Genomic DNA, 13,324 nt, shown 5'->3' on the forward strand with positions numbered 1-13,324 from the left:
CTGAAGTCTTGGGTGAGGAGAAAAGGCATCAGAGAAATCTCAGGAAGGAACTGGTCTAAGGAGGAAGACAATATTGCCTATAGGTAAGAAGAAAAATAATTCATCAGAATTCCAGGGGTCAGGGAAAGGCAGACCAGCCTTTTGGTGGTGTTTCCCAACCTTGGCACTATTGACATTTGGAGCCAGAGAATTCCTTGTTTGGGGAGCTGTCCTATGCATTGTAGGACATTTAGCACCCACTAGATGCCAGCAACACAACCCCCAAAGTTGTGACAACTTTGTGATAAATGTCCCAGGAAATTTTCAAATGTCCCCTGAGAGGCAAAATCATCCCCACTTGAAATCCCTGTTGTAGGGAGAAGTCTGCTCCTCGTGAGAAACACTGTCGAAGTGCTGAAGTAAAACCTGAGTTACACTCCCCAAGGGGGCCGATAGACCTGTGTCAGGAGCTTGGACTTTGGATGGAACGAGGAGGGAGAAGGGAGGCAGCTAGGGAGCTGGTGGAAAGAAGTGGGCTCCAGATGTGCCACCCTGAGCCACCCCAAGGGTGTCCAGATATAACACCCCCCGTCACACCCACAATTCAATAAAAGCACTGTGAGTTACTGGATAACTTGTGGAAAAAGGAAAAAGAACAGAGTTTTCCAAATGGGTCAGAAGGATTGTAAAACTACAGCCAAGAGGACCCAGGAGTCAAAACAAAGAGAGGGACGGAGGAAGAGACACACAGAAATCAGGGGCTGGAGGGGCTTTCTGGGACCTGGAATGGGTGTTCACTTTTGTCAAATTTTACCTAAATCTCTGAAGAAATGGAGACAATAACAAATGGGTGCCTTATTTAAATCTCCATAATTAAACCAGGTACACATTCCTTACACATGCAAGTTATTCAGTACATTTTTTTCATAACTTTGAGATTAATAATGATAGTACTCGCCAATCCTGCTAATGAGAGAATTTAAGTATTGCCAAGGACGTCAAGATAGCTGTCCATTCCTGAGCAACTTAGTTAACTTTTCTGGACCTTCATTTCTTCAACTGCAAAATGAATTATTTTCATCTCATAGACTTGTGGTGAGGATTAAGTAAAATAAGACAAATGAAATGCCTGCCACATGTTCAATTATTATCTATCTATCTATCCAACTCTCTAATTAATTTATGACTATGTCATAATTTATGACTATTAATTATGACTAAGGGAATGTATGTAGATATGGGTGTGGTTGTTATTACAATTCTAGACGATGCTTCTGGAGATGTCCATTTAAGGCATGTGGTTCCCTGAAGACACAAATATGCTAGATGGTAGTGATACCCAATGTCTGGACGAGAAGTGGAAAGTTCATGCAATTACCCACATTTCTCGGGCTCCAGATGTTTGACAATACTTTGGAGAACTTCCCCATGTAACTATTAGCATTTCCTATATTTTGCTGGCTGTTTATGGCAGAGCTGAAACACCAGTATGAGCCTCGTTTCAGTCTTGCAAAACAAATTGATCTAACCTCAGAAGTTCTAAGAGCTACTCAAAAAGACCATGAATTCTGGAGCTATATCTTGGTTTGGCTTTTGCCTCATTCTGAAAATAAGATCCCTTTGCTTAGCTGAAATTGGTTAAATATCCTCCTTTCCTCAACCATATGGATATTGCTTTTCCAAAGGTCTGAAGGACAGTGGCCTTTGGTGTCTGGGATTTTAGGGCGTTTGGCTAATCAATACCCCGGTAAGTAATTAACCACATCTGAATGAGAATCAAGTGAGTTCTGTTCATTTCAAACATTAGGTAGATCTTATAGATCCCAGCCCGTAGATTTCTTTTACTCCAACTCCCTGAAGAGTTTTATTCCTCTCTAGGTAATATAGGGTGGTGGCTTCTGGATGAGATGTTTGCTGTTGCTTTTTTCCTCTTGTCTTTGATGACTTGTCAGCCTGGGGTAGCCATACAGGAGAAGGTGAACTGGTGAGTTGGCCAAAAGTTTCTGCAAAATTTGCAGTTAGGGGTTACTTGGTGGGGAACTGAGACACTCTCATGTTTGCAACAGGCTGTTTTAGGATGGAATGTGACCTCTTTCCACATTATTACTAATTCAGTGAAGGAGTCCAGGCCAGTGACAAGAGCATTCACTTGGTGTCAGATGGACCTGTGTGCAAATCTCAGCTCCAAGACTTAGGAGCTGGGTGATCTGCAGTAAATCAGCTAATCGCTTTGTGCTTGCTTCCCGATCTGTAAAATGAGAATAATAATGCCTCTTCTATAAGAGTTAATGAACATGAAATAAAATCTTGGATATAAAGTATACTCAACTTAATAAATAATAGTTCTCTTGAGTTATATTGGACAATTAACCTCTGCTTATCCATTTGTGTGTAAGAATACCCATCTCATAGTGTTTTGGGAAGGATAAAATTAGATAATGTATATAAAATTATCTTGGGAAAGGCAAGAGACTGTAAAGATGCTGAGTCATTTCATTCTAGAAATGACTTAACCTTTTGCTATGGAGTAACGAATAGAGGTGATATTTTCATATGTACATTGCATTTTACCCATTCCATTTCCTTGAATATCCCAAACTGGCTTCATGGTTGTTGTTTTTTTTAAATCTTAATATCAAGTATTTTGTGGTGCTTAAACAGCCTCTTATTTTGCCTTTGGGCTAGCTTTAAAGAAGTCCCTCTCTCCCAAACACTGGAGATTTGAATTAGAGTTATTTTATTCACATTCTTGTTGGATGATTCAATTTTGAATCATTATTGCTTTTAAATGCTAGACTAGAGATCTCCTTTAAGTAACAGTTAAGAAGGGGGAAAGGCATTTTTATAAGCAGTTAATTTGCAACTTGTATTTAAAGCGAATACAATTTTGAAAAATCAGAAAATTCATCTCTAATAATTAGAAGATAAAGGCAAGAGAACTGTGGCAAAGGAAATCTCTGCTGAGATACTCTTAATTATAAAAGCTTATCATTGTAATCCTTTTTGAAAATGAACAAAGAGTCTTGATGTTTGAACTTATCAAATAAGAAAGACCAGTGAAGAGGCAAATTTGAAGTCAAGGCAAAAGAGAACCAATTAAATACATTACAAAGTGCTGAAGTAGGAAGTCACAAGGTCTTTTTGTCTCATGCCAGCGTGCCTGACCCTGGCTTTGCAAATGCTAAACTACATGGTGAAATAACTTTACTGGGTTCAGATTCTGGCACTGGCGTTTCCTATTTGTGTAATCTTAGGCAAGCTATTTAAGTCTTCTGGACTGTAAAGTGGGAGGCAAGTAAGAGGAAGAATTAAATGCATAAAAAGTATTTAGAACAATGCCTGGTACTTAGTAAGTTTTCAATGAAATCTGTGGCCAGTAGTGGTGTGTGACTGTCATGGTCATTTTTTGGGTATTTTTCATCTCTCTGATGGTTGATAAAAACTAGCATAAATTTGTAATGTGCCTATACATTATTGATACAACGTATAAAATAGACAACTGATGGGAACATACCGTATAGCACAGGGAACTCTACCTAATGCACTGTGGTAACCTAAAAGGGAGGGAAGTCCCAAAGGGTGGGGATATCTGTATGTGTATGGCTGATTCATTCTGCTGTGCAGTGGAAGCTAAAACAACATTGTAAAGCAACCATATGCCAATAAAAATTAATTTAAAAAACTAAAATAAAATTTAACAACGAAAATAAATTGCAATGTGCCAGTTAGTATGGATCTTTCGGATTAGTCTCACTTCAAACTTTAAAAAAATTTAACAATGGCAAAATAACTATTTTTCTCAAATAAAATATAAACACTAACATTGAAAACAGATGATATACATTTACAGTTTTAATGGTATACATTTATTTTTATAAGCTCATATTTACCATTATTATAAAGTACATTGACTGTGTGTTATTATACCATTACTATAAATTCTTAGAAAAGTGTGGTTGTTTGAGAAAAATATTTTAAGACAATGTTGATGAAAAGACGTTATAGTCAGCCTCAAAAAGCAATGACTCTCTCTTATGTGTTTTATACAAATAATACATTTTAGCATGTGTGTCGCTTTGAAAAGTTAAAAATTTTTTCAATCCTTTTAATTTATTGAGATTTGTTTTATGACAAAGAATATGATAGATCTTAGTGAATACGTCACAGGCGCTTCAAAGTGTGTATTCGTCTGTTGTGTGTAGTTCTAAGTCATTAAGTTGGTTATTAATGCTGCTCAAGTTTTCACCTCCTTGTCTCTCAATTACTGAGGGAGGAATGTTGCATCCCCAAGTATATCTGTGGATTTGTCTATTTCTCCTTTCAGTTCTATCAGTTTTTGTTTCACATATTTTGAAGCTCTGTTATTATCTGTTTATCTACTTGTCTTTCTATGTCTATCTATCTATCTATCTACATACAGGTTTATAGATGATCTGCCCCTTTATCATTATGATAGGCTTTCATTATCCCTGGGTTTGCATGGTGAATTTTTTTTCCCAATATTTTATTTTAATCTATCTGACTCTTTATATTTTAAAGTACGCCTCATATAGATAGCATATAGATGGGTCTTTATTATCTAGTCTAATAATCTCTGTCTTTTAATCATAGTATTTATACAACTTATATAAGATGTAATTACTGATATGCATGGGTTTGGGTATGCCATCCTTCTATTTGTCCCATCTGTTCTTTGTTTCTGTTTTTCTCCTTTTTTTGGTCATCTTTTGCATTTCATATTTTTTCTAATTCCAAATAATTTGTTAGCAATTCTACTTTATTTATTTATTTTGGTTGTTACTCTAAGCTTTGCAACATTCATCATTAACTTACCACAGCCTACCTTCAAATAATATCATACCACTTCTGATACCATTTTTATTCTTCCTGAGTCACTTCTTTTGACCTTTCTAATAGTGCAGAATGAATTTTGGTGAGGGAGTTATATCCATTTTCGTTAGTCTGAAGAACTCTTTATTTTGAAGGGTATCTTTGATGAATATAAAATTCTAAGTGGAAAGCTTCCTTTTTTCCTCCCACATCACTTTGAAGACATTAATATCATTCCATTATCTTCAGCTTGTATAATCTTTGAGGAGAGATCCACTTTGTTATGGACTCCTTTAGTACTTTATCATTGATTTCCAGCAGTTTGATGATGATGTGCCTAGGTGTGCTTCTGTGGATTTATAGTTCTCATCAAATTTGGGGGAAAAAATTTTGCCACTATTAATTCAAACATGTTTTCTGCCACATACTTTCTCCTCTGCTTCTGATCGCAGGTATGCTCGACTCCCTGATTATTATTCCACAGGTCCCTGAGGCTCTGTTCTTTTTTTATTGTTTTTTGGCAGTATTTTTTCTCTGTTTCATTTTGGATAGTTTCTATATCTTTAAGTTTATTGATCTTTTCTTTTGCAGTGTTTAATCTGTGTTTTAGCCCATCAAATGGATCTTTCATTTTGGTTTTTATAATTTTTCAGCTTCAAAACTTTCACCTGGTACTTTTTTATATCTTTCACTTCTCATCATGTCCATGGTTGCCCTTACTTTAATATACTTAAAATAACTCAAAATCCTTGCTTGCTACTTCCATCACTTTTATTTCATAGGTCTTTAGAATTAGGAAGGACTTTGACATCTAATTTAATCCACTCATGTTACAGATAAGGAAATTGAGTCCCAGAAAGAGAAGGGGAATATTAAATAACAACCAGACCACTCCTTTAGGCATTTTATGAATATTGACCAATTTAAACCTCATTATGTCCCTCTAAGACTGTTGTAATCATTATCCCCTCCAGTTGAGAGCCAGAGAGGAAACAAAGCAATTTGCATTACTGCTACCTTCACCCACCAGAAAAAAAAAATCTTTTCAAAACTGAGCACCCATTTTGATAAGCACTATTTACAACAGCCAGGACATGGAAGCAACCAAAATGTCCATCGATGGCTAGAGGAATGGCTAAAGGAATGGCTAAAGAAGATATGGTACATATATACAATGGAATATTACCCAGCCATAAAAAAGAATGGAATCATGCTATTTGCAGCAACATGGATGAAGCTAGAGATTATCATACTGAGTGAAGTAAGTCAGACAAAGGCAAATACCATATGATATCACTTATATGTGGAATCCAAAAAAATGGTACAAGTGAACTTATTTACAAAACAGAAATAGAGTCACAGATGTAGAAAACAAACTTATGGTTACCAGGTGCGTAAGGGGGAGGAGGATAAATTGGGAGATTGGGGTTAACATATACACAGTACTATATATAAAATAGATAACTAATAATGACCTACTGTATAGCACAGGGAACTCTACACAATACTCTGTAATGACCTATATGGGAAAAGAATCTAAAAAAGAGTGGATATATGTATATGCGTAACTGATTCACTTTACTGTATACCTGAAACTAAAACAACATTGTAAATCAACTATAGTCTAATAAATTTGTTTTTTAAAAAAGCAAAACAAATATTTAATTTGGAATTAGGATACCCAAAGGTTTTGTGTTGTGTTTTGTTTTTGTTTTTGTTTTTTGCAGTACGCGGGCCTCTCACTGCTGTGGCCTCTCGCGTCGCGGAGCACAGGCTCCGGACACGCAGGCTCAGCGGCCATGGCTCACGGGCCCAGCCGCTCCGCGGCATGTGGGATCCTCCCGGACCGGGGCATGAACCCGTGTTCCCTGCATTGGCAGGCGCCACCAGGGAAGCCCCATGAATTCTTGCTTTACCTCTTACTATCTATATAACCTTAACCACATTATTTCATCTTCCTCTGAATCTGTTTTACTTATCTATAAAATAGGTATAATAATTCCTACTCCACAGGGGTCTAGTAAAATTTAAATTATATAACATAAGATCAAATGAGATAATATATTCATACAAAAGTTTTTACTGAGTCCCCACTGTATGCCAGGTACTGTGCTCAGGGGACCGTGGTGATCATCAGAGTCATGACCCCTGCCTTGCAGAACTTGGAGTCTAAGGGTGGGAATAAAGTGTAGGAGGCTCTACATATGTGGCATTATGTTAGCATAGGGCAAGGCAAACCATCTGGAGGACATGAGACTTAACTGAACTGGGAAGGTCTGACCAGATGGATGAGGTGTGATTATTCAGTGTGGAGGAAAGAGCATTATGCATATATTGCAGGAGAGCCTGAAACATGCTTAGAACCAGAAGTTCTGTGTGGAATTCGATGTGTACCTGGAACCCAGTAGACACTTTTTTATTTGTTCATTCATTCATTCATTCCTTTTGTTCATTCGTTCAATGCATATTCCAGGTATGCTACGTGATGAGCAAAACAGATAATGTCCTTACCCTCCTGGAATTTACAGTGTAGTGATGGAATCAGTCAATAAACATGTAAACCAAACATTTCAGTAAAAATTGTGATAAATAGTATGAAGGAAGCAAACAGGGTCCTTTGATAGAGGCTATCGAGCAATCTAAAAATAGGCAGGTTGGGGCGTTCTCTGCGGAGGTGGATTTAAGCTGAGATACGAAGGATGGTGAGGAGAAACCAAGTGAAGAGTAGGGAGAGTGGAGAGGTCAGCACATGCTAAGATCCTCCTGCAGGAAATGGCTCATCACATTTGAGGACCTGCAGGATGGGAGCAGCATGAGACCAGGGGATCGAGTCCTGGGAGGATGTCAGAAAGGTGGGCACGGGTCAGACCACAGAGGACCTTGGGCACCATGGTGAGGAATTTTGATTTTAGTCTATGTGTAGTAAACAAACAAACAAACAAAAATAACTGGAGGATCTTATACAGGAGGGATATTATGTGATTTCTAATTTTAAAAAATCATCCTGGTGTCTGTGCAGAGAAGGGATTGGAGGAAATTGAAGTGGAATGTCTTGGACCATAGGAGGCCATAGCAATTATCTGGGTGAGAGATAGCGGTGCCTTAATTTAGGACGGGGGCAGCTGAGACAGGCACATGGGAAGATATTTGAGATATATCTTGAAAGCAAAATTGACAGAAATTTCCAAAGGACTGGATATGGGGGTGAGGACAAGGAAGGAATTAAAGATCACTGTTGGGTATCTGTCTTAAGCAGCTGTGTGTTAGGGTAGTTCCACTTACTGATGTGGATAAAATTGAGAGAGGAACAGTTAAAAGGAGAAAATTAAGAGTTTCGATTCAGAGCCAATAAGTTTGCCATGCCTGACAGGCACCTAGTGGAGATATAAAATGGGGCAGTTGGATAAACAAAACACGATTTCTGAGCAGTGGTCCAGGTTGAAGATCGAAATCTAGGAGGCATTAGCATAGGTGGTATGTGAAATCCAGGAAATGGATATCACCTTCTTAAGAGTGAGAAAAGCAAAAAAAAGAAAGGCAAGACTGCACCCTGGGGCTTCCCTGGCGGCGCAGTGGTTGAGAGTCCGCCTGCCGATGCAGGGGACACGGGGTCGTGGCCCCGTCCGGGAAGATCCCACATGCCGCGGAGCGGCTGGGCCCGTGAGCCACAGCCGCTGAGCCTGCGCGTCCGGAGCCTGTGCTCCGCAATGGGAGAGGCCACAACAGTGAGAGGCCCGCGTACCGAGAAAAAAAAAAAAAAAAAAAAAAAAGACTGCACCCTGAGGAATTCTAGTTTTCAGACACATCAAAGAGAACTGGCCACAGAGGTAGGAAGGGGGCAAGGAAGTGTGGTACTGAAGAAGTCCAAGAGAGGAAAGATTTCAAGAAGGAACAATGGTTAACAGAGGGCAATTAAGACCAAGCTGGAAAACTTTCCACTGGATTTAGCAACATGGAGGTCACTAGAGACTCAGCACTTTCAAGGTCAAATTTTAAATATGTTTCATGATGTAATTCCCATGTAACTGAATGGGAGTAGCTCCAGGTTATATAATTAGTGACAATCAGTCTTGAATATAAGCTGAGCCTACTTATTAGGATGACCCACTGGAGATAATCAGGGTTGGGCCTTCTGACCCAGCCTGGGATGGGTAGCTAATTAATTATTTTGTGATCTAAACTGCTGAGGTGGCCACATTCTGCGGTCAAGCATTTGACTCACAGATTACATGTTCAAGTCTAGGTTTTAGGCCATTTTAGGCCTTTTGCCCAAAATGCCACCCTGTCTAAAACGGCAGATGGAAAGCATCTCACTAGTCCCCAGCCCTCCACAGCATAGGCATTCAATATGTTTTTGATGAAGATGGAGAGGTTTGATGCGCATGTCTGGGGTTGAGAAGGTTACAGAGAAGAAACTAACATGTATGTCAGGCTGATGCTTGGGGCTTTCCATGCTTTGCATATGTAATCTCACTCCATATTCAAAACAGTCTCGGGCTTCTCTGGTGGCGCAGTGATTGAGAGTCCGCCTGCCGATGCAGGGGACACGGGTTCGTACCCCGGTCCGGGAAGATCCCACATGCCGCGGAGCGGCTGGGCCCGTGAGCCGTGGCCGCTGGGCCTGCGCGTCCGGAGCCTGTGCTCCGCAATGGAAGAGGCCACAACAGTGAGAGGCCCGGGGACCACAAAAAAAAAAAAAAAAAAACAAAAAAAAAAACAGTCTCACAAGTTATTATTATCTGTTTTTTAGCTATAAATAGCAGAAACTGGATTTAAATGCATGCTTGGTAGACTCGAAAGCCCTTTTTCTGTTACATCAGTGCTTCTTCAATTGTGTTAATAGTCTTACAGATACTACATGAAAGAAAAAAATGACCTAGAGTCACAAATTGGGTAAATGCTCTGTTAAGTAAATTAAAATACAGAACTTTTCAGAGCCTTAATGTGTTGTTGGGCATTTTAAATCTCCAAGAGCAGTATGTTGTATACAATTTATCCAAATGTATTTGACCAGGTAACTTTACTTCTTTTCCTCCTCACCTCTGGTGCATATCTCAGGAACTAGTACTCCACAGAGCATACTTTGGGAACCCTGCACATAGCACTATATTCCCCTGTGGTGATTCTACAGATGAAAAACGTAATAGCCAGACAGTTAAAGAAACTTGCTCATAGTGGCACAGCAAGGTAGATGCCAACTAAAGACTAGAATCAAAGACTCCTGAATCTTACTGCTTGAGTAAATTTTCAGTAGCTGGAAGATGCTCTCAAACTATTTGCCAAGATTTACTAGGCCACAGATTTATTAAATGTTCCTGAAGTAATTGAAAAATTGATACGGTTCTTTTGGAAAGCCATTTGGCCATATGTGTCATAAGCTTTGAAACCATTTGTATCCTTCAACACAGCCATCCTATTCTACAGGAAGTATCTTCAGTAAGTAACTCAGAATACAGAAAAACTGGGTGCTCAGTACTCTAATTGTTTAATGTTAGTGGAATGGAACAATGTGCAGTTATCATAAAAAGTTTACATTTCTCTGATAATATTAAATGGAAAAATAAAGATATAAAAATGTAATAGTATGACCTCAACTATGTTATAAAAATTAAGAATGAAAGGAAATATAACAAAGTATTAATGGTGGTGGAATTTGGGGCAATTTTTTTCTTTTATAATCTTTTCGATGTTCTCTTTAGGAGAACGTATGACTTTTATAATCAACAAAAAATAAACTACCTTAAAAAACTCATTGGAATGATAAGAGAAGATGCCCGTCATACTGATATTGGCTAAAAGGTTGGAGCCCTGTAATGACTTAATGAATGGTCCTTGTGTACCTTCTGTAGCCTTGCTTCAGTGATAGCATGACTGTGTGTTCCTCTGTCTAGACATCATGTCACAAAGCTTTTAAAACTACAGCAACACAGCGCTGCTCTAAGCTTTTGCTTCCATCTATTAACACTGTTTCCTTCCATTTTGACAGCATAATGCAGTCTCTATGGGCTTACAATGATATTATCTTGACAATTCTACAGTGAGATGCAGAGCTAACACTGGAGTCATTTTCTGCTCCCAAACCTCCTCCCTGTAACTTCTCTCCCACATTTTAGTGATCAGAATTCTTGTTTTTCTCCGTGTTTCTATTCTTCACACTTTTATTATTAGGACAATCTATCAGAAAAATGACATATGGACCAAACCTTGAGCCATCTGAATGTCTAGACACCAGGATCATTTAATTAGATTCTAACTGGAAATTAGGTTCAAATAAATTTCTAAACAATGTCATTCTATTTCCCATAATTGGCTTCATTCCTTCTATCCCCTTTTTATCCCTCCTTCGTTCCTTCGTTCCTTCCTTCCTCCCTTCCTTCCTTCCCCCCTCTCCCTCCCTCACTTTCTCCCTCCTTTTCTCCCTTATTTTCTTTCCTCTCCTAAATATTTACTGACCACCTTCCTTGGGTCTGGCACCATGATAAGTGCCAGGAGTTCAGTAGCAAACATATGAACAGTACAATTACCTGCCTTCATAGAGATTATGGTCTGGTGGAGAAGGCAGAAATTATACAAACATTATAAGTATGAAAGTTAAGTGTTGAGAAGAAGATGTGCAGAGATTGACAAATCATATGAAGGGAGATATCTATCAGTCTGGGGGGTTGAGAAATGTTTTCCTAAGGAACCGATGTTTATGATGAGACTGAAAGATACCTAGGAGTCACCCAGCAGAAAGACAGTTGGATTCTTTCACGATTGGGTTTTACAGGTAGCTGTGATCAAGGGAACAGTGGGGTCCAGGAATTCAGGACATAATTAAAATTTTAAAATGATGGATCACGAAATCAAAACTGATTATAAAGGAAAATGAAGATAGGAGAGGTCTTATTGATAGAGAGAAAGCTTAGGTGTAAATGGAGGCCACAATGAGGTCCAAGAAAAGTGCACGGGAATCCTTGGGCATATAGATATAGAAGGAGACGAGGCTGTGGAGCCCCAGATAACTATTTACAGGTGACTCATGAATTAGTGATTTGGAGGAGAAGCTGTTTCAGAGAGTAAGAAAGTCCAGGATGAAAACATGGAAGATAATAGAGTGAAGCAAAGGGTCATTGGAGAGGAAGAAAAGGAGCAACTGAGAGTGCAGAGCATTGGATGGTTCATTTATAGGGATGCTGAGGTCTCCCAGGATGATGAGAGGAACTGGAGTAGAGAGGAAGATGGTGAGCTGAGCACTGAAGTTTTCTTGAAGGGATAATAGGGCTGGCGCTCTATACTAGCATCATTTTATAGATCAGATTTTCTCAAAGTGTGGTCTACAGACTCCAGAGAGTCCCCAAGATCTTTTCAGGGTGATGCCTAGGTGTTCAAAACAATTTTACAATAATACTAAGACATTATTTGCTCTTTTCACTGTGTTTATGTTTGCGCTGACAGTGTAAAAGTAATGGTGGACCAGTCCCTCCCATCAGGAAACTTGCACAAGCCTCTTAGATAGCCTCATCCACCAGAGGGCAGACAGCAGAAGCAAGAAGAACTACAATCCTGCAGCCTGTGGAACAAAAACCACATTCACAGAAAGATAGACAAGATGAAAAGGTAGAGGGCTGTGTACCAGATGAAGGAACAAGATAAAACCCCAGAAAAACAACTAAATGAAGTGGAGATAGGCAACCTTCCAGAAAAAGAATTCAGAATAATGTTACTGAAGATGATGCAGGACCTCGGAAAAAGAATGGAGGCAAAGATCGAGAAGATGCAAAAAATGTTTAACAAAGACCTAGAAGAATTAAAGAACAAACAAACAGAGATGAACAATACAATAACTGAAATAAAAACTACACTAGAAAGAATCAATAGCAGAATAACTGAGGCAGAAGAACGGATAAGTGACCTTGAAGACAGAATGGTGGAATTCACTGCTGCAGAACAGAATAAAGAAAAAAGAATGAAAAGAAATGAAGACAGCCTAAGAGGCCTCTGGGACAACATTAAACGCAACAACATTCGCATTATAGGGGTCCCAGAAGAAGAGAGAGAGAAAGGACCCGAGAAAATATTTGAAGAGATTATAGTCGAAAACTTCCCTAACATGGGAAAGGAAATAGCCACTCAAGTCCAGGAAGTTCAGAGAGTCCCATACAGGATAAACCCAAGGATAAACACGCCAAGACACATAGTAAATCAAATTGGCAAAAATTAAAGACAAAGAATAATTACTGAAAGCAGCAAGGGAAAAATGACAAATAACATACAAGGGAGCTCCCATAAGGTTAAGAGCTGATTTCTCAAAAGAAACTCTACAAGCCAGAAGGGAGTGGCATGATATACTTAAAGTGATGAAAGGGAAGAACCTACAACCAAGATTACTCTAACCAGTAAGGATCTCATTCAGATTTGATGGAGAAATCAAAAGCTTTACAGACAAGCAAAAGCTAAGAGAATTCAGCACCACCAAACCAGCTCTACAACAAATGCTAAAGGAACTTCTCTAAGTGGGAAACACAAAAGAAGA

General features: G+C 38.9%; 1 protein-coding gene across 1 annotated transcript in view; it reads left to right on the forward strand.

The window, feature by feature from the left end:
- The first annotated feature begins 1,801 nt into the window (after nucleotides 1-1,801).
- Nucleotides 1,802-13,324, forward strand: part of C8A (complement C8 alpha chain) — a 63,942-nt gene continuing 52,419 nt past the window's right edge. The window contains exon 1 of the mRNA XM_007462564.1: nucleotides 1,802-1,963. Within this exon, the coding sequence (XP_007462626.1) occupies nucleotides 1,887-1,963 (77 nt within the window). The 5' untranslated portion in view covers nucleotides 1,802-1,886. The remainder of the gene's footprint in view (nucleotides 1,964-13,324) is intronic.

This window comes from Lipotes vexillifer, unplaced genomic scaffold, assembly GCF_000442215.2.
Source record: "Lipotes vexillifer unplaced genomic scaffold, Lipotes_vexillifer_v1.1 scaffold54, whole genome shotgun sequence".
Classification (NCBI taxonomy): domain Eukaryota; kingdom Metazoa; phylum Chordata; class Mammalia; order Artiodactyla; family Lipotidae; genus Lipotes; species Lipotes vexillifer.